Source organism: Centruroides vittatus, unplaced genomic scaffold, assembly GCF_030686945.1.
Source record: "Centruroides vittatus isolate TY-2023 unplaced genomic scaffold, ASM3068694v2 scaffold_752, whole genome shotgun sequence".
NCBI lineage: Eukaryota > Metazoa > Arthropoda > Arachnida > Scorpiones > Buthidae > Centruroides > Centruroides vittatus.
This window is the reverse complement of record NW_027122716.1, coordinates 831,368-854,612: the sequence shown is the minus strand read 5'-3', so window position 1 is coordinate 854,612 and position 23,245 is coordinate 831,368. Positions and strand designations below refer to the sequence as shown.

The window sequence follows — 23,245 nt, the reverse complement described above, 5'->3', positions numbered from 1 at the left end:
AAAAGACAAAAAAAATTTTTAAATGTTTACATATTTATCAATACTTACCTACCGTATATCAAAATTTTAAAATTTGCAACAACACATTAACCACAACGCATCTATCTATGACAAAACGGTGAGATATGTCATAGAAGTAAGTGCATGTAAAATTACAATGTTGCCAACTGACTAGTGTTACAACCTGCTACTGTTGCAACCAGTCTTGGTCTTTCTCCCTACAATTCCAAATAAAATCAATTGCTTTTAAAGATAAAAAGATCTTTAAATTAAATAAATCACATCTTTAAAAATATTAAAATATTTCGAACATTGTAATTTGAAAATTAAAAAAAGCCAGCAATGAGTTGCGTAACTTTCCCGGCTGTTATGAGATTTTATTTTTAAAAATAATTTTTATATTATTATTTTAATAAATAAAATTGTGCGTGGAGCTATCTGTTACGAAATTTTGTTATAAAGACCCTTTTATATTTATAATCGCTATAAAATGGCAAAAAGCATGATTTTGAGGGTAGAGACGAGTTTCATAAAAATTGTAAATATTAATAACGAGTAAATTCTTTCATACTGTCATCAGCTTTGTTTACTTAGCTGCTCGTCACCTAGCTGCGTCAATTGTATTTAGAATTCTATTGATATTAGTCTCCGATACTATCAGGATTTTATGCGTGTCTCCAAACACGGCAAACTTCAATAGAGTTTTGGATTCAGAGATCATAAATAGCAAAATTCAGCTATCTCTGAACTGCCCTCATAAATGATGAATAGAACAGTGTAGATTATTGTAAAAATATAAGATGTTTTATTATTGTATATTTTAAATTAAATATTAAACAGTGTCTCGCAGACTTAAGTAAGTATTTTTGTTTATTTTTATATGATCACGATTAAAAAGTAAAAATGAAAGTGATTTTATGATATGTTCTGATTTATTATTTAAAGCAAATGTCTAAAGATTTTTTCTAAAATAATTAGTTTTTCAGAGAATGATAGACATAGGTAAAAATATAAAAGTAATTAATAATAATATCATGTCTTTTCTATGACATTATTAACTCGTATTTCATAAAATAATGTAGAAACATCTGAACTGATTTTATCAATATTAAATAAATCGATTTTTTCAAAAATTATGCAAGAATGAAAGTAAATTAAATCATCTGTTTTTTTAAAAAAGTTCATTTCTAAACTGTATATTAGCTGTAATGTTATTAAATTTTTAATAATGCTCCAAACAAATCAAAAACTGTCTTATTCTTTAATTAACTTTTTTATAAAACTTTTTAAAAATAATAGTTAACCTTACCTATTCATTGTAACTTAACCAAAAAAAAACATCACTTAATACTTATGTTTACCTTGCTCTAAATAAATTACAGCGCTAAAAAAAGAATTTCTTCTCACGATGTTGTAACTAGGTCAGCATAAAAGCAAGTTTTTAAGTATTCACGCAAGTCTCTTATAGTCGTTATCACTTTCTTTAATCAAAACTTTACTGCTGGAAAGATCGACACATTTTTAATGGAAAGTATTTTAAAATATTTTAAAATATTTTCTATTAAAAATGTGTTTATTTTGATGATGTAATATTAAACTATTAACATTACAACTGTATTTTCATATATGTAACAATGCAGTATGTTATATAGCCTATATTTGAAAATACAGTAAGATATTAACTGTATAGCGTATACTATAGTTATATATAATTGAGGTTTGTAATACTTTTATTATAATTTACTATATATTTTTTTCATGCTTAAATCATTAAACAATGGACGAAACGAAACGAAAACTAAGTAAAGAACAATATTATATATTAAAAAAGATCTTACATGTAGTTAAATTGGTTCTAAAAATGCTTAGTTTGTGTTTACTAAACTATTTGATAACATTGTTGATAATTATTGTAATTATATTGTTGACAATTGAAAAATTAAATACTACTCCTGTTCCATAAGAACTAATTTACTACACGCTTGTATGAATGGTATTCTCCTCTCATAATAATAGAAAACAAGGCATATCGATATTCGATTTTTAACGATAGAATACGTATTTCATAATTATAGACAACATTAAAAGCCATATATAAATAAATAACTATAATTTTATATTGACAATTATTATTATTATTAGTCTATTAATACAAAGGAACAATAAACAAGATAAGTATAGAGCTAGATTGACATTTTAAAATAAATTTTCTTTGTAATTTGTTATAGAAGTATTTACATCAATGCTTCATATGAATTGTTTTTCTAAATTAGAGAAAAAAATCAAGTATTTATTTATTAAAATATCATGCTTTAGTATGTTTTAATCTGTACTTTTTTAAATTTATAAACTGTATTTTATAATTAGTGTAGTGTATGGTGTTTATACTTTATCAGGTGTAATTCAATCAGTATGTATATATTAAATTTTTAAAAACATGATAATGACTCATCTGAATAATACATTAAATGAAAAAAGTTGTAAAATTTATTATTCAGATTATGTAGTTAACATTGAGCTAAATACGCCTGTTTTAATGTTGATATCCTGTATGACGATTCTGAGATGAATGAGATAAAAACTGAAATAGGCTATGGTATAAAGAAGTTAATATTAATTTTAAAAAAAATTTAGACAGAGGTTTGTTAAAAATTAGTAAAAATAAATACAGTAATTACAATGTAATTAGAATAAGTATTTTTTGAGTTATTAACCATTACAAACTGGCTATAAAAAGAACAGTAAAACCTGTGTAAACTGAAATCTCACAGTATCAAAATTTTTTCAGTTCCGTTTAATAAATTACAATTATAAATAATCTTATTAAAATTCATTTAAAATTTATAAATTCATGTCAATGTAAACATTTTTAAACAGAACTCTACACAATCTTCTATTTATATCCGTTATCCGTTATCGTAATTTGATAGATGATAAGAGACATGCATACCTATCTGCATACGTGTGTCATACATCTCGAATTTTGTTTAATTCAATTGCAACTCGTAGATTCAGTTCGTGGCCAAGAATAAATTGGGAGATACAAGGCATGTTGAAAAAATGATGACTGACATTTTTCTCTTTTCCAGCCAGTACTACGCTTATTAGTTAACAGTAACCTAAGTTTACGTGATGAAAGCATTACATATGGACACTGCCAAGTATCAACTAAGCTGAGGAGGCTTAGTGGCTTAGCCTCCTTATACAGTAGTTTCTTCCTGGCTACAGCTCTGCATAGATTTATGCCATAGTAAAATTCCCTGTAATTTTTTAAATCACAGGCAGAATAGTTTAAATATTCAAACCATTTGATAATTGAAGAATGTAAACAATTTATTTTATCGTAAATTATCTTGCAATATGTAACAAAGACTAAACTGGTCATTTCAGAAAAGTGATAAAATATCAATAAACTGGAATATAGGCCTATTTTATCTGTCGAATAATACTTAAAAATTTTATTTTTAAACTGTAAAATAAGTAAATTTAAAATTTTATAATTCAAATAACAATCAAGTTTGTTTATTACTTTATTTTTAAATCACACTTAAAACTTATAGTACAACACATAAAAATTTTCCTATTGCGCGAGAAATTTTGTTAAAACTTCTAGACCTTTGCCTTATTTTTTGTGTAATAGAAGCTGATGTACTATTTTTATTTTCTCACATTATTGTGGTCTATTATTATTATTTTTTCCCTCCACCATTGCGTTAATGATTTGCTCTGTTTCCATTCTCTATTCTATTCGAAATTTCAGATGGAAACAATCAGCAGTTCTAATGTGTCTCATTAAGCAGCAAATGGAGCAATCAGTTATAGAAGGCCACAATGAGAATATTGAAATTAATGAAAAAATTACTTAAAAGATCTAAATAACAAAAAATTTATAATTTAATTTTCAGAAAATTCCTTAGTTTATTTCGGCCACAATATACAGTATATCATAATGAAATTTCAAAATGAACAAAAAAGAACTATTTCCAGGGGGCAAATTCCATTACTAATAAATATTATATAAATAAATAGCCTATATATGAAAAATATAGACTATAGCACACAATATTTACAGTAGTTAGTAAGTAATTATATACTGCACATATTTAAAAATCAAGGAAAATATAGATTATATACACTTATCTCTTCACATACTGTACATTTGTGGAGATGCATCCTTGGCATTCAGAATGCATAATAGAAACTTCAAAATAAAGCAGATTTGTGAATATATTCGCATATTTTTATTCTTAATACTTATTAGTAGGTATAAAATTTAGTCATACACGAATTGTAATTTTTATTGTTTATCAAAAACAGTTTCAAATTGTTTGCTGTTGGAAGTCACGCATCCCAAGAGCCATAGCTGGATTAACGATTAGACTAAATAAGCACGTTCTTAGGGCATCAAGGAAAGGCGAAACACAAATTTTTCATTGCCCGATTCACCATGGATTGTATGGTGCAGCTGAACCAGGGTCCACGAAAAGGAACCTCACAATAAACGAAAAAAATAGTGTTTGCTGACATCATGTTTATTATATTTTGAATTACATATGCAGTATATGGGAGTACCAAAATCTTTTAAGTGCTTAGGATCTTTAAAAGTCTTAATCAGGTAGCTATAAAAAAAAAAAACAAGAAAATACTTTAACCGATTATATAACACAACACACAACTTATGTCTGATTTATTCAATATTATAATATAAAATTTTAAATTAATTAAAAAGAATAACACTGTAATACGTCATCGATATACACGCCTAGAAGAAACAAAGGATATACAGGAACTATTGTCAGTGACGTCACACTTCAACGCTTGAACAGCTGAGATGTAGATCTCGCGATCTGCAACGCATGTACTGACCTCACGAGATCAAGGATGGATAATGGCGACGAGACGCTCGGTCTTGAACAGTACGAAAGAAATCGGCGCTAATATTACAGATATTGGACGCGAACTGTTCGATGCTTGCAGGAACGGAGACGTGGGACGTGTCAAGAAACTTGTCACCGTGCATAACGTCAATTCGAGAGATGCCACTGGAAGAAAATCCACTCCTTTACACTTCGCCGCAGGTAGGCCTAAATATGGCGACTGAGTTCGAATCCTTTAAACTTTCTCTTTTTGTTTTTAATCAATTGCGACGACCACGCCAAGCGAGGGAGCGTTTTAAAACACGTTTTAACGAAATCGTGTGACGTACGACAATGAAATGTAAACGACAATCGCTTCCATTCGTATAAAGATTGTCAAATTTTTAAGACTTTTGTCAATGGTAAACTTCCGGTCACGTGATTCCGTCTTTCCGTAAACATCAGTTGTATAGGACTAATTTAGTATTAAAACCGACGTATTACTGACCGAAATACTTAATCGATTTCAGAATTATGAGAGGTTTTTTTTAAAATAACATTTAAAATAAAAATATTTTTGATTTTATCTATATTTTTTATTATATAGTGTGTGTGTGTGTGTGTGTATTTAAAATTGGTGTGATTTATACATAAAAATACACACTGGATACAGACATTTAATGTTTTAGTTTCTGTTGTTGAAAAATTATATAGCCTGCTGTGTTTGGATAATTGCACAAAAAACACACAGTTTAAAAAATAATTCAACTGATATGCTAAGTTTAATTGTACGTGCTTTACTTCTATGCAATATACAAGAGATTTCACTTGTTTAGATGCATAAAATCAATTTACTCAAATTAAAACAACTTACGTATAGTTTTTAGACCTTTTTAAATTTTATCCTTTATATTTTTAATAAATAGTATATAAATCTACTGAGAAATGCAATGCTTAATATAAACACTCCAAAATACCTTAAAAATTGCATTAAATGCTTTAATTTCTAATGTTTTATGTCGTATTTAACCGAACTTCTTTGAGATAAACTTAAAAATGAACGACGATTGCATTCGTAATAAATAAATCTTTTTAATTTATTCCTGAGTTTAAACTATATTAAAATTCTGTGCTGGGATTACTTTAAGGTTTTTGTGGTGTTTTGTTTGTTGTTTATTCATACGGTTTTGAGGATAGATCTTTTAAATTTAAAATCTACTGTAAACTAAGAATGTAACACAAAATAATTATAAGTCTAATAATAAGTTTTAAGTATTAAATGCTTTGTATAAATAATATTTTATTTACATTTATATTGATACTTTTAATGGAAGAACATTTTTACAAAGATATAAAATATAAATGATCAATAATAAACAGTAAGAATTTTATATTTAGATTAATATATGAATATTTTTTAATGAAAGAAATGAATTTTCCGTATGTGATGATATAAATTTAATTGAATTAATATTCCCACGATAATTATTTTATTATACCTTATAAAATAACAGTACAATCAATTATTACAGTATGATAATTAAAAACTTTTTGCTCGTTATTTTCAATAGTAGGCCTAATTTGCAAATGTTAAAGAAAGTTTTGTATTATTGAATTTGTTCTAAGAACTTATGCTATGGATGAGTATTATAAATATTTATAACCAGTTATTATCTTGTAAATAGGTTTTGTTTTTATTATACTCTTTTCATCTATTATATTACTTTTCTTTGAACAATATCTCAAACAAATTAACAAAATTTTTATCTTTTTAAATTTTCTAATAAAGGGATAATTATTTAATTATTAATTAGGAATTGATATTGAAAAAAAAAATGGCTCTCCTCAGTATCCATGTAAATTAAATGCAGAATAACAAAATAGGATATTTACAAAATTAGAACATATTTATTATACATTGTAAATCGTATTTAATCATAGAATCAGTTTCTGAAGATTATTCTGAAGATGCAAATACTATTTTGTTTATACATATAAAAACTTAATTTTTTATTATTTTTCTTATATTAACATATATAAACATCTCTAAGTTCGATAGTTATTTTAAAGCAAATGAATAGTATTTAATTATTAATGGTAATGGTAATATAGCTCAATTTAATTTCTTATATTCATTCTTTAAAAAATTACATAAATAAAATACAAATAATTTTACAATTAAATATTTAGTAACATTTTTATTGAGTATTTTGATTGATTCATTATGCATGAATAGAGACCATTGTTACATAAAATATTCTACAAGGTGTTTGGAAAGTCATTGTGCATTTTTTTAATCATATTTTTGCATTATTTTGAAAGACGTGTGGTCCTCACACTGACCAGATCTAAATCCATCAGACTTTTATCTATGGGGAACAGCAAAATTTGCAGTGTATCGAGATCATTTACGCACACTGGATGACTTTAAAGCAGCGATAACAGCATTCATTCAGTCTGTTTCAAGCAAGCAACTGATGGTGGTGTTTAGAAACAAAAGAAAGATCCAAGCCTGTATTGAAGCTATCAGGGATCATTTTCAACATTATTTATAAATACACTTGATGAATGACATTCATAATTGTCATTCGTATTTATTTCCTGTATTCTATATTGAAACATGTCTGTTAATAAATATATAAATGCACAGTGACTTTCCAAACACCCTGTATAATTTGAGAAGATAAAAGAACAATAACATTAGTTGACCAGGAAAATTGTAACCATTAAGATTAAAATTTTATGACCAAAGATGAAAGTAGTAAATAAGTATGAATAGAAAAGGAAGACAACTAATATTTACAGTACTAAAATAAGCCATTTATGCAACACTTTAGAAGTAATTCATTGTACTCTGCACTTTACTGGAAAATTCATTTGGTTTCTTTGAGATCCTATTTTAAATTTTTAAAAATATTGTACAAATAAGGGCAAAATAAGAATTTGTATCATTATAAATTCTGTATTATGTACTTTTATTATATATAAGCCTACATATCTAATTTTTTTTCAAAAATTTATTATTTTTTAATTCTATTTATTACAAAATTTATATATGTTTACATGATTTTTAACAATTGATCATAAACAATATTTACAATAGATGAATTTAGATGACTAGATAAATAAAAATATATTTTGGGAATTTAGTAGATTTTTTAAAATTTAAAGCATCTTATTAATTACTAAAATGGCATGTGTCTATATAATTCAAAAATTTTGATTAAAAAAATATTATATATTTGATATTGTTTTTAATTAGATATATAAAATTTTTTTAAAAGTTATATGTAGTGGGTGATCAGTTAACGAACAAATTGGGTAACGAACACTTTTGCAAAAGATTTTTATGTTCGGACAGCGAACCAAGTTGAGGTTAATAGGCTTGGGATCTCTACAATTATAATGTTATTAATTACTTCTGGAAAATCCTGAAAAGAGAAAAGCAATCGACATTAGACAGATTCTTTAACCCCACAAATGGAAAAAACATGACTAATAAAAATGCAAGACTGTGTATATATGTATTTTTATTATTACATATAAATAAATGTAGTAAGAAAGTATATATATTTTATTTTTTGGGGTCTTCAGAATGAATTAATCAAATTCCCATAAAAACCTCTGGTAAATCGATAATTGGTTAACGAACAATTCGGATATCAAACAAAGTCTTGGAATGGATTATGTTCGTTAACCAATATCTAATATAGTATTTATGTTAATTCATTTTGTTATGCAAATAAATCCGAATGGAAAATCATCCATTTTGCAGAATAACAACAATCTACAGTCATCAGATTTGTAGTTAGTTATTCTGAGCATTGATGCACGTTTACATAATGTGCAAATATTTAGCCATTTTATAGAAATTTAAAAAAAACATAGCTTGAATTTCTTTGAATATATATAAAATTATTTACAATATTTCACATTTTTAGGTAATTGAATTTTTTATTTATTGTATACAATAGTCAACATTCTGAAAAAAAATCAGCAAATGGAAAAAGCATTTTGCTAAAATGAATTATTGGCAATTTCCACCAATAATTCATTTTTTGTTCATGCAGTTTTTGTTAATAGCTATAATGAAAGAGAAAATATTACAGTACCCAGTATAACCCAGTAATTTTTTATTTTAAATTTATATTTCATGAAAATTCATTTTAATTGGAATTTTTTGATAAATATAAATAAAACACTGATCAGTGCAAAACAAAAAGTAAAAACATTTTATATACCATTTTCACATGATTAAAATTCATTCTGAAATTATTTTATCAAATTTAAATAATTTTATCATTTTATCTTATCTTGTAGTAATGAATATTTTTTGATATTTAAACAAATAAAACATCAAAATGTGATATTCTGCTAATTGGCAGTCCTTATCTTGTGAGATTGTACCCATTTTTTTTTGTAATAAAAGTGGTACTTTTATCATTTCTTGTTTTACATTTTTTTAATATTTTTAAATTAAATATAATAGTTTTTTATTTGCTAAATGATTATTTTAATATTTATTGAAGTTTTTTCACTGTAAAATTGAATTATTCCTACTGTTTTTCTTCAAAATAATTTTGACATGCGGTATCGGAATTGTATGTTTCTGGCATTAGACTTGGTGTTTATTATTGTAAATACCTATATCTTCTGTATGTATTATAGCTTTCATTTTGGATACAATAGTACAAAAGTAAAAATCGGCATCACATGGTAATGAAAAATTTTTCAAATTTCTTTTTTATATTTGTATAGGTCAGAATTTTATATATTAATGTTTAAGGACAAAAATTTGCAAGCAGTCAGTTAGTCATATGTATTTTTTTCTTGTAATGACCAAAGAATAAGTTAGAATATCTTGCACATTTATATGTATATTTGATCATGATGCATGCTTTTCCACACATTAATTAATCACATTTTTACCTATATATTGTGTGACTGAATTTTTTGAGTTGTTAATGAATGGTCACTCGAATAAAGATATTTTTTAGTATCCAAATTATGCTTACTTTATGTAGTTTACATTTAATCATCATCAGTCAAAAATGTAATGGTTTCTTTTTTCTAATATTTTTATATGTACTGTACATTTTCTTCCAGATTTATTTCTATTTTTAAATAAAACAATTTTATATATTGTAAACCTTATCTAATCTGAAAATAAATAGGCATATCCCAGGTTATGTACAGTACATAATGCATTTCATCAAACTGGTTGTATCGTGAGTTGCCATTTTCCATATATTTACATACATTATTTTTTAATTTGTACACATGTCTTAAATTGAATTTTAAATAAATGCATATAACATCAATAAACAAATAAAACACAAGCTAAATAATTATTCTCAATTTCATTACCTCAGATCTATGTAAACATTATATCAGGTAACAATTATCATATCTTGTAAACTCTCTCAAGTTAGATCATATTCCATGATTAGGTTTGAGATCCTCTGATTGTATCGAATAACGACTTGCTTGTTTGATTCCATTTATAATTTACATGTAAATGGAATCAAACTTTAGTAATATATAATACTAAAGTCTTTACAGTGTTATGTATAAACTTTAGTAATATGAGGGTGGTTCTTTTCAAGCTCTGGTGGTCCATAAAACAAAGACAAGCGTAAATAACAAAATGAATTTATTATCAAAAGTTAGATACAACATGGTTACTTTTTAACATAATCACAGTGAAGATTCAGGAATTTGTCATATTATGTGGATGAGCTTTTCCATCCCCTTGTCATAGAATGTTGCCGCCAGTGAATTGAGATGGCCTTAACAACGTTGTTTTGAAGATTGTCATTAGTCTCAAACCTCTGCCCTGCTAGCCACATTATCAGTTCAGGAAAGAAGTGGAAGTCTTCATACATTAAAAAGTTTTAAGCTGGGTGGAAGTCTTCACCACCTTTAAACATCCAATGTATAGCCCCGATTTAGTGCCGAGCGACTTCCACCTCTTTCTTGAACAGAAAAAGTGACTGGAGAGCAGAGGTTCAAGACTAATGATGATCTTTAAAACGTTAGGGACCATCTTAAGTCATTGGCAGCAACATTCTATGACAAGGGAATGGAAAAGCTTGTCCACGTATATAACAAATGCCTCAATCTTCACGGTGATTATGTCAAAAAGTGACCATGTTTGTACCTAACTTCTGGTAATAAATTCATTTTGTTATTTACACTTGTCTTTTTTTTATGGACCATTGGAGCTTGAAAAAAAAACAGCCCACATAATTATGCTTAATAAATATATATTGTTATATTTTAAACTGTTTTCAGCACCTATTTAACACAACTTGGCGCATGCGCATTGTCATCATGTGCGCCTTAATTCAAATTCTTTATGTTTTTATTTTAAATTTGGTTTGTTCTAAAGGACTAAATATTGTTAATTTTAATTCAAAATATTTTGTTCGAAAGGTTTATTTGAGTTTATGTTCTGCCTGAGGATGATGAATTATAAAACATTGAAAGCGCTTGCAAAAACAGCTAAATCTATACATAATTAACGCCTTTGTGATAATTTCTTCCTTTCTTGCTTAAATAAAAGATCGGTGCGACATCTAACCCTCGAATCTCAGTTGTTAGAAATGACTTATTGCTTAATTCCATTGTCAATCTCACATAATCCATTGAGTAAACCCGTCTAAGTTTCCAGTTAGAGAGATTTATTTAAAATCTTCATCCACTCGGAAGATAAAGCAAAATTTTAACATATCTTAGTTTGCGTATATAACTAAGTAGTGTCAGGACCCTGATTAAAAAGGAAGATCTCAGTGATCTTTTCTAAACTCTAATAATTTACCATCCTGATAGTGAGAGGAGTAAAACTGGAACAAAACCCTGTTCTCACATGTATGTTAGATAAAGGGTTCTATACCATTCAATGTATCTGCAACAAATGTGGCATGTTTTTTGACATCCTAGAAAAAATACTATGGGAGTCTGGACACCAACTATCTCCAAAGCCCACCCCTCATAACTTTAGCCTGAATAATTTTTTTGTGTTTTGCAGTTTGATTATTGTAAATATTCTGGTCAATCGATGTACATTTTAGTTTCTGAGAGATGTTTATCAATCTCTCCCAATCCAATTTCATTAATCCACACCTCCTCAAAAGCCTAAAGCAACACTGGGCACATACAGCTAGTATTTTAAATTTGAAAATGAGCAGCTAGTTAAGTCATGTCATTATGGATACAAGGGGTGGTTGTAGCAGCAAAAGTAAAAAATGTCTATTAATTTAGAATACTCTAAAAGAAAAAACTTGAACCAGAGCAGGACTCAAACCCAAAACTTCCGCCTGCAGTGCAGATGCATTTCTATATCAATTAAAGTCAAACAAACTACTGGATTATTAGGATATATAAAGGCTAATTTTAATAAATAATTATAGCTGATTCTTTTCTTCCAGAACTTTCTAAATTAAAAATGAATTTATTTATAATTATTAAATTATCACGAGAGGTAGCCTAACCACTACCTCTAGGCAAATTACTTTATAATTAATTATTAAAATTAGCCTTAATATAGTCTAGTAATTTGATAGTTTGTTTGGCTTTAATTAAAAAATAAGATTATAGATTGAATGCTTATACACATATCAATTAATTTACAAGATATAACCACACAGAAAAACAAATAGAAAAGAAGCATCCACATCAGGTGGTACCCATTGAACAAATGCTCATACAGGAAACTAGACACTGAATTATAGACTTTGATAATAGATTCATATCGATTGATAAACAAATTGCTAAATATTTAAATGTCAGCTTATGCTTCTGTAGAAAATGCCACAATCTACAAATTGTTACATAATAGCAAAGATGAGATAGAAAACAATACCGCACTGGGTGTATATTCTATCTCAATAACAGATGCAAGATACAGTTGCCAACTTACATACATTGGGTCAACAATTAGATCTTTAAAATGCAGAATAAGTGAACACAAATACAACATAGATAACAACAAGTGTTTTAGCTCAATATTCAACAGAGTTTGGGGTGTCTGCAAATCTAAATGAAACAAGAATGATAAGAGTCTACAGTCAACATCACCTAAGAACATTAGAAACATTGAAAATATTCAAGACCACATTGAAAAATAGTTGTATTAACCATAAAGATTCAGAATCCCTATCTAATATGTGGCAATTGTTCTTTGATAACCCTACAAATCAATTATATGTAAATAAGACATAAGGAAATAATAGGAAAGGAATAAGGCATAGGTGTAAGGAATTCATATGGTTCATTGTATTTGTATTTTTTAATTTTATTATTTATATACATGTTATTTTATTAATATATAATGGTTCAATATATTTATGTATACACAGTTACAATGTTTAAAAATAATTTATAAGTAATGTCATTGAAAATTTAAAACATTCCATGTTGAAATTTGAATTTGTAAAACTTCAAACTTGAAGCAGGTTTATAAAATAAACTGAAAATGTTTGTTATACTAATTCTGCTTGCTGGAGATATATAAGCTATGGACTTTATTACTAGATAACAATTTTCCAGCTATAATCTTGAAATATAATTTAATATGAGATGGTGTCTAATGCTTCCCTCTAGAGACAAATTAATTAGTAATTAAAATTATAACTGTCAGAAAATAGCCCAATCTTAACAGTAGTTGGTGTGGCTTTATATTAATGAATCAGGTTTTCAGAGATGTTTATATATGTATATAATTTCCAAGTACTTTTGGACCATACTTTTAGTTATTATAAAAATTATAATAATAACCAAATTGCCATGAACTATGTTATTTCTATTATGACAGAAACTAGCAGGTAAGCTGGCATTGCCTGGACAAAAATAAATACAAACATTAATGTGGGGTTTCGACGAGTAACATTCCTAAACCATTAAGATTTATGAGGGGTTGTGGGGAGGCAAGGAGAGTGAGAACTAGTAAGAGGAGAAGTGGGGAAGACGACAGGAAGTGATGGCGCGAAAGTAAGAAAGGACAAAAGACATTACGAAGAAGATTATCATTCTATCAAGATGGTTGCAAGATGCTGAAAGACCACTGTCAATTCTGGTTTTCTATTTCAATCACTATTCCTACATTAAGATTATTAGATTATTTCATACTTCTAACCTTTATATTATATTATAGTACAGTAAGACTCTGCTTAATGCTGCCTCGCTTAATGCTGATTTGATATAACACGGTCTGCTTGAAGCCTAGAAAAAAGCTCAAAATTTCCGCCAATTTAAATTATTGCGGCATTTTATCGATTCATATATAATACAATTATTTACAAACCGGTTTGCACCGGTTATCGGTTTTAGAAGGTATTTAATTTTTTTGTTTACAACCCGGTGTGGGAGAAGTGTTAGTTTATTTACAAACACAAACCAATCAGAAAAAGGTGGCAAAAAGGTGTACTTTCTTTAAATCTATGTTTGTTTGGTGCAATTTTGGAAAAATTATAACATCAGGGATGCCATATGCAATATCGACTTTGCTTGGCAAGAATTAACTGATAAATGCGTGAACAAAGTGTTGAAGAAGTTATGGCTGAAGGCATCCAAGAATTCTCAATGAGAAAAGCCTATCGCTGTATCATTAGGTTGCCCAAAGTCAACCTAATCAATACAGCAGGACTAGGAGATGTAAAGGAGCAGGATATTGAAGAGTTACAGCGGGTTTCTGGTGAGAGCCTTACCAATGACGACCTTCAAGAACTGGCAGAACAGGAATTCATGTAGAACTAGAAAACAGGGATTCTGAAAATGAAGAATCCAAAAAATTTCTCTACAGATTTCCTTAGTAAAAGTTTGGTAATGATAACTGAAATTGTTGATCAAATTGTAGCGAATGATCTAGATTTTGAAAGGAGTGCAAAAGCAAAATGAGGCGTTTTGGATGTGATCTTCTGCTACTGACATTTGCTTAAGGAAAGAAAAAAAGCGACAAACGAAATTTCATGACTTTATTGCAAAAAACAGAAATTTCAGAAAAGTCAGGACCTTCATCACAAAAAATGAACTTTACATTTTTGTGTGCATGTTTGTGTTATTTAACATATATTATTATACAAATTTATATAAAAATAACTTAAAATTAAAGTAAAATTTGTTTATTTTTGGTCATGTGTTTCCCTATCCCTATTTATTCTATGTTAAAATGACCTCGTTTAACGCTGTTTCATTTAGCGCTTTGTTGTCTAGAAACGCATTTCCGTGGGGTCTTAACTATATTCGATTTATATAACTACAAAGATTATCTTAAGGGTTTACACGCCAAGTGACCAATCTAACACATTTTTTGAATTTTTTAAATTGTGTAGAGGAGTAAATAATTTTTAAAATGCATTAGATTGGTCACTTGGTATGATAAACCCTTACATAAAATAACGTTTGTAATTATATAAATCAAATACTATGATATATGAAATATTAAACTGAAAACCTTATAAAGAATTTGGTTATTTCAGCCTACTGTTGTCATGTTTATTGCTGCCAATGAATTAAATTTTGTAATAAATGGATCAAATATTTAAACTTGGCACTCTCAAAAACTACTTAAATCATATTTTGTGCAGCTGGTAACCTCGTATTATGTAATTTTCCTATTCGAATAATAATTCAAATGTAAGTTTACTTTGCCATCTTACTGCTGGGTCTGATAGGAAGAATGGACTGTTTATATGGGAAAACAAAAATTAAGCATTTGGAATGAAATTAAAATCAAACATAAAAATTCTTAATTATAAGATATTTTTACATAATTCTTCTTTTTTGGTGAAATTACTGTTTAAGTTTACAGCAATAAAAATTTAATCAAGTAGTAATTGAATATAAATGAAGTTTTATTCAAATACTTCATGCTTCCCATAAGTAAAATGTTGCTATTTTCATTATTAAATACCTCAACTCAAATAAATAAATAATATAAACAATGTTAATAAATAAAAAATTTTAATATAGAGGAGGTATTTACAGTACAAGGTGTCCATAAAGTCCATATGCAATTCAAAAAATTTATAACTTTATTAGTATTTGTGATAGAAAAATATGTAAAAAGTATATAAAAGCTTAATGTATCTAGTTTTAAGTAAAATTATTTCATAACTCAACACACTAGCAATTTTTTGAAACTTTAAAAATACTTTTTCAGAATTATGTATGACCCATAGCTTCAACTGAAGAAAAAGTAAACTGTGTCCTTTGGTTGGCTGAACTTGGCTACAATAAAACAATAAAAAAATATAGATGTTTTTTTTTTATTTTCAATACATTCTACATAATTTCTCTATCACAAATACTAATAAAGTTATAAATTTTGTTTTTAATTTTAAATTGCACATGGACTTTATGGAAACCCTGCATAATGCAAATGTTTTTGATAGAAATTTTATCTTTTTTTCAGACATTTCAAAAATATTCATTTATAAAAAGTGTTGTTCGAAAATTCGAAAATTTTACTTTAATAAAAATATTGGGCTGAAATTCGAAAAAATTGTAGACTTATAAATTCCCATTCTCATCTGTCTGTCTTTCCTTAATCTTAAGAATGGAGTTAGATAGACGAAAGATGACACCGGATATGGAAACCTTAGGAGCAAGAGGCCCCAATTAACTATATATGAATGTCCAATGCAAGCTGGAAGTCACGTTATTTCAATCAAAAGTTTTCTTTTAAATGGAGTTAATGGATGACTGGCATGACTATTGTTAAAAGACAAGTATGATGTACAGGGAAAAGTCACTACTAATTTGAGATGGAGAGCATATATCGTAAATCAAACAGATTAAAAATTGCAGCCCGACATTGTGACGATGTCACAATAAATAATTGCTCGTTGTTATATCATTTTAAATTACTGAAATAATTCATAATGGCTATTACTATAAACTTTTAACTGAAGAGGGCTTTAAGTAAGTGATGCCAAAATGCATTTTGTTAATTTATAAAGAAAATAATTTTAAATAAAGGCATTTTATTGTTTCCAATTTGTCTTAATTATCTTCAGATAAACCAGTGGTTCCCAACTGGTGTTCCGTAAGCATCTCCCAAGTGTTTCGCAGATTTACTCGCAAATCAGAAAGTGTACAATCATATTCGAACCGCTGAATATCAAAAAATTAAAATCATAAAATTTTCATAAACTTAAATATATATGTATGACTCGTACTTGTGGAGTGTACTACTGTTTCGAATAAGATAAAGGCAATGATAAAAACTGAATGAAATATGTAAAAAACATCAGGCACAAGTTTCCCATTAAAGTTATTTAGGTATATTTTTTCCTGTCTTAGAATTGGCATTAATAATATGAGTAGAGATTTTGAATTATAACTGCTCAATTCTAATAAAATAACTGATGACAAGCTTATGTATTTCATATTAACTTAAGTAAGTGTTCTGCTAAAGAAAATTGCTCACAAAAGTGTTCCGCATCCTAGAAAAGGTTGGGAACCACTGAGATAGACAGTGGCAATTGAAGCATATTTGACAAGTTTGTCATATTAAATATATGTAAATTAACTTTTTCATAATGGTTTTCATTTTGTTATTTAATCATTTCAAAATATTATTACAGGTTTTGGTCGTAGAGACGTTGTAGAACATTTGTTACAGAATGGAGCTAATGTTCATGCAAGAGACGATGGTGGTTTGATTCCCCTGCATAATGCCTGTTCATTTGGCCATGCTGAAGTAGTTCAGTTGTTATTGAAACATGGTGCAGATCCCAATGCTAGAGATAATTGGAATTATACACCTTTACATGAAGCAGCTATAAAAGGAAAAACAGATGTTTGTATAGGTACGTAACATATTTAATGTGGAAAAACAATAAAAATTAATTTTGTTGATTATATAAAGTGAGATTTAAAAGTTCATTGACTGGATCTAATTTTATAAATGCATTCTGTTTTTAAATTTAAATACTGTACTTTCCGGCGTATAAGACTACTGGGCATATAAGATGACCCCCAACTTTTGAGATTTTCTTGGGTTAAAAAGTCGTCTTATATGCTGGAAAATATGATATATTATGATTAGATGACAAGAAAATGTGTTTGTACTTGCACAAAAAAATACTTTACTGTTTAATTTGCTGTGCTGTTATTACATAATTAGCAATTAAATGCAATTATAATTATCTGTGTGAGAACTTTAAATTTTGAGAAAATTTGCATCAGATTTTGTTATATGCTTGCAAATATTACTATGGATTTACTAGAAATGTAAAAAAGAACTTATATTTAGACAAGTTTAATATGTGTAACCAGAATTTTTTTAAATGTTAGGTTCTAATGTTTCTTAAATTTCTTTATTTTCTAGACTATGAAAAAATTAATTTAGTTAGTTAATTTAATATTTGAATATTTTTAAAGTCATTATTAGAGTTATACACTTTAGACACAACATTCAAAATCTTTAAACATTCTAAAATTATCAGGTCAGTCCATAAGTTCATGCGTATTTTTATCTACAAAAAAAAGCAGCAAAAAATTTTAATTAAATTTTATTTCAATCTACAATGTATTCACCATTATTTTGTACAATTTCTTGCCATCTTGATGGTAGCTTTTTAACCTCGTCTTCATAAAATGATTTCGGTTTTGAATCAAAATATTTAGAAATAGCCTTTTTTACATTGTTCTCATCCTCAAAAGTTTTCCCTTTTAAAAAATTCTGCAAACTGCAAAAAAGATGATAATCACTGGGAGCACTATTTGGCGAATATGGTGGATGAGGTAAAATTTCCCAGTTGTAGCTTTTAAGTTTCTGTACAGTTATTTTTGCAGCGTGTGGTCTGGCATTGTTATGCTGCAAGAGAACCTGCTTTTTGTTTACTAACGACAGTCGATTTTTTTTCAATTTTTCATTTAAACGCTCTAATTGTTCACAATACATTTGAGCTGTAATTGTTTGATTAGGTTCTAACAGCTCAAAGTGAATTACACCTGACATATCCCACCAAACAGACAAAAGAATTTTTTTTTTTTGGATGCAACCCACCTTTTGCAGTCGGTTTTGGCTGCTTGTCGCGATCCATCCATTGTCTTTTTCTCGTCACATTGTTATAGAGGATCCATTTTTCGTCTCCAGTAACCAGCCTACTAAGAAAAGGTTCTAAAGCAATATGGGATAAAAGAGACATGCAAATGTTTACACGTTGTTGTCGGTTAGCTATTGACAGTTCATGTGGTATCCAATTTCCTAGCTTTGAAACTTTTCTGATTTGTTGTAAGTGTCTATGAACAGTTCCATGGGATGAATTTAAACATTCCACAATTTCATCAACTGTTAAAGATGGTTCTGCTTCAACTAGTGCAGAGAGAACATCATCATCAAAGTCAACGGGTCTTCCAGTATGAGCCTTATCCTCCACACTAAAATCATTGTTTCTAAATCTTTCAACCACTTCTGCGCAGTCCTTGCACTAATTACAATTTGATTATGTACAGTATTTATTTTTTTGGCTGCATTTGTAGCATTCTCACCACTTAAAAATAAAAAGTATAAAACATGTCTTTTTATATTCATCGGTTACTTCCATTTTAACGAAAATAAACAACTGAAATGTTCACAATTCTGAACAGTATTATATGAATGAGATCCAATTTAACACTTCAGTGTAAAAATTATCACATTAGACTGACATTTTTAACAGCAAAACAAGATTTTTCTCAAGGTCATAAAAATGTGCATGGACTTATGGACTGACCTGATACAAATATCTTCTGTTCCTTAAGATTAGGTCATTACTTATAATTTAATATTTTAAGATGAGCTAAGAAAAACCAAAAACATTTGGATATCTGATTTTTAAGAAAATGTTCTATTTATAAGTGTGAGTTGATTTTTTTTTTCTCTGTATTCTGAGAAAGCAAACATTAGTTGATTGTATTTAATAATTGCTTTAGTTTGGAATTCGAAATGTTTTATTATGTTTTGATTTACTGCTAAGCATTTTGTATTTCTTTCCAAAAGTAAAGATTGCCACATAAAATCAAATGCATTTTGGAGAGAAACAGCAATAACTAATTATGCAATTGTTGCTTAGAAATTAGATAATTTAGGGATATCAAAAATTTCCTTTAAATCTTTTGGAAACTTTGGCTTCCATTGTAAGAGCTTTGCCAGCTCTATAAGCAGGTAGAGCTCTTACATAACATAATTGGAGCCACGTTTGTACTTTACAACAATTTGTGACTTCAAATATCTATGTTCTTCTATCAAGATTGAGTTTTGCTTCTGTATGTTTCAAGATTTTGTATTTATACATATAAGAGATGCAAGCAAACATCATAAGGACAGCTTGTAATTTGTTTTTTTTTCCAATTTGAAGGTACCATTTATTTTTAAGACAGAGGTGTTCTCACAGGAAACCCCTTTTGGGGACTTTATGTGAAATTGTATCTGACATCTTGAAAATGTTCCAGCTTCTTCCAGCTTTTAAACACAACATCACTTAGTACTCAAGATATGTTGATGACATCTTAATTGTTTGGAGAAGTAAGCTGAACATGCATCTCTTCTAAGCTCCGTTAACAACAACAACAACAATCCCTCTGTGGACTTCATCTAAATCTGGAACAGGAACTTCCTTCCAGAATTCATTTTCTGGATATCAATATCACTCTTGAAGATCAGTATATGTCCCCCTTTGTTTATTATAAACGTACTTACCATTCTATTTTTATTATAGCCTTTTCTGTTTTGTTATAACTGTTTTTAAATGTACCCTAAAGTTCTATGAGGAATGCTAAACCTGCTAGCTACATTTCTCTGACTGACTTCTTTTTTCACAGTATTCAGGGCCTTGGTCATATCTCTCTTATTTTTCCTTTAGCAAGCATAGTTAATCCTGCAAGATAGTTTTGCTATGACAGTTTTTCAAATTTTGTATTGTTTTTAATAAAATCCACCATTATTGCAGTGTCTTATTAGGAACGCCCTTAATGTCATAAATAACAGTAATATACGTTAGCTTCAACAAATATGGCATGTCCTCTTCACATATACATAACTATCCTTTTCTTTAATATCATTCACAGCTCTGATATTTTATGACCTCTCCTAAATATATTAGAAATAATTTTCCAGGCAGATATTTTTATAACAGCCAGCCAAAACTTTGATTAAATGTAGACAGTTGCCTGTTCTTCAAACAATAATAAAACTTCCACAAAGCAACCCATCTTTGACAAATGAAGACTCTACAGTATCATCTGGCTAGCAGAAGAGTAACATATTAATGCCATCTAGACTTTTTTTGGAACTGGGGTCTTGTTAGGACAACCTGTTTTAGTTAATAAAGGGATATGAGAAAAAATAATTATAGTCCTATTAAAATTTTTCAGAAAAGAAAATAGTTTTTCACTAACTTTACTACAAGTACATTCATATTTTCTTCCATTTTCTATAACATCATCACAAAAATGCCAATTGTTTAAAAATTTCAAAGTATTATGGAACAGCAACTTTAAATGTAATGTCATCTATTAAGCTATGGTTGCTACTTGTTTGTAAAAAATAATTTAAGCCATGTGTCAGTGAGATTGTGATTGTTGTCTTAGATTCAGGCTAGTCTTCCTTTCTGTAATTGGCCCAAAGAGGTCTTGGAAATGTTAATCTTTTAAAGTTTTTGCATTGTAAAATTTGTAAAGCTAAAAGAAAATTATTAAACAATTTAAAATAGTATGCCAGATAAGTTGAAGTTACTAAAATGGAAAGATACTGTATAGTAATATACTAACATTGAATTAAATAAATATTTAAAAATTTAATTTTGAAGACGTAGTTTTGACTCATTACTTATATAATTTTATGAATAAAATTTTGAAAAATTTTTTTTACATATTTACTATTTTTAGTGTTATTGCAACATAATGCAGATCCTACTATCAGAAACACTGATGGGAAAACACCAATAGATTTGGCTGATCCTTCTGCTAGAGCAGTTTTAACTGGGGAATATCATAAAGATGAACTTTTAGAAGCTGCAAGGAGTGGAAATGAAGAAAAATTAATGGCTTTATTTACTCCTCTAAATGTAAATTGTCATGCTAGTGATGGAAGGAAGGTATGAAGGATTTTGATTATCTTTTATAGTTATCTTTGATTGTTCAAAATTTAATAAATCTGATAATCACATTTTAAAAATTAGATATTATAAAATATTATCTTCAAACTAATTTCTTGTTCACTATGAGAAAATCTTTTATATAGTTATGACCATATTCAGAAATTTTATCAATTGATGATAATTTAATTAAATTGAAAGATGAATGTTTATATTATAATAAAGAAAATTTCCTAAAACACTTTTTGAGCAATTGTTTGAAGTTGATTAAATTACTAATAGCTAAAAATCAAAACAAGTACAAAAATTAGTTAAGAAGTTTATAATGGCAGTGAATGTTTTCAATACTTCTTTAATTTCAATATCAGATTATTTGAAATTTGTTTGAACACTGTAGGAACATTTCAGTATAGTGTAAAAAGAATGAGTTATTAAATTGAAATTATTCAAATTTTTAAATGTTAGACAATATTATTTCCTAAGTGGAAATCTTAAAATTTGAGCAGTTTTTCTTACAGACTTTGAAGCAAAGTACATTCTAGGAAGGATTGCTTAGATATCAAGATATTTAACTTGATAATTTTACATTATTTTATTTGCCAGGGAAAATAATGTAACTTAAATTAGTTTCAAATAATTTATAATTTTCATTATCAGCCTGTTTGTTTTTTGAATGTATTAATTTACAAAGTAAAAAAAGATAAATTAATCAATATATTTATTGTTTTAGTCAACTCCTCTCCATTTGGCGGCTGGATATAATCGTATTAGGATTGTTCAGTTATTATTGGAACATGGAGCAGATGTTCATGCCAAAGATAAAGGGTAAATGCTTAATTTGGTATACTTTTTAATTTAGTTTTTTGAAGTTCAATTTTATGCTAATAAATTAATGAAAAATTAGTATTTAATTTAATGATTTTAATATAGTAGATGTTTGACTATTGACAGAGATATTTCTAAAGTTTTGTAAAACCTTGTTTAAGTCCCACATCAATAAAATATTCTAATTTCTTATTTTGTAGTTTGTCACCTCTAGAAAAAATTATCATTGAGCATAAAAGATTCTGTTAAATGAACATAAAACTGAACTGAAAATTTAGTTTTTTTCAGCTTTGCCTATCAGTGAAACCAAATCAATTGCTAGCTATATTCACAATTCAAAATATGTCTTTTTTAAAGAAATCATAGAATTTAGATTTTTAATGAGTATATGAAATATTATTTGATATTTAGGAGCCATTGATCAATATCTTAGAATTATTAAAAATTGCTTTTTGTTTGTATTAAAAGAAATTAAAAAAA

The 23,245-nt window shown here is 27.7% G+C and overlaps 1 protein-coding gene across 1 annotated transcript in view; it reads left to right on the top strand.

Moving 5' to 3' along the window:
* The first annotated feature begins 4,771 nt into the window (after window positions 1–4,771).
* The window catches only part of Tnks (tankyrase), a 107,368-nt gene continuing 88,894 nt past the window's right edge, over window positions 4,772–23,245 (top strand). Inside the window, exons 1-4 of the mRNA XM_067287967.1 lie at window positions 4,772–5,078; window positions 17,444–17,668; window positions 21,732–21,940; window positions 22,671–22,765. Coding sequence (XP_067144068.1) covers window positions 4,889–5,078; window positions 17,444–17,668; window positions 21,732–21,940; window positions 22,671–22,765 — 719 coding nt within the window. The 5' untranslated portion in view covers window positions 4,772–4,888. The remainder of the gene's footprint in view (window positions 5,079–17,443; window positions 17,669–21,731; window positions 21,941–22,670; window positions 22,766–23,245) is intronic.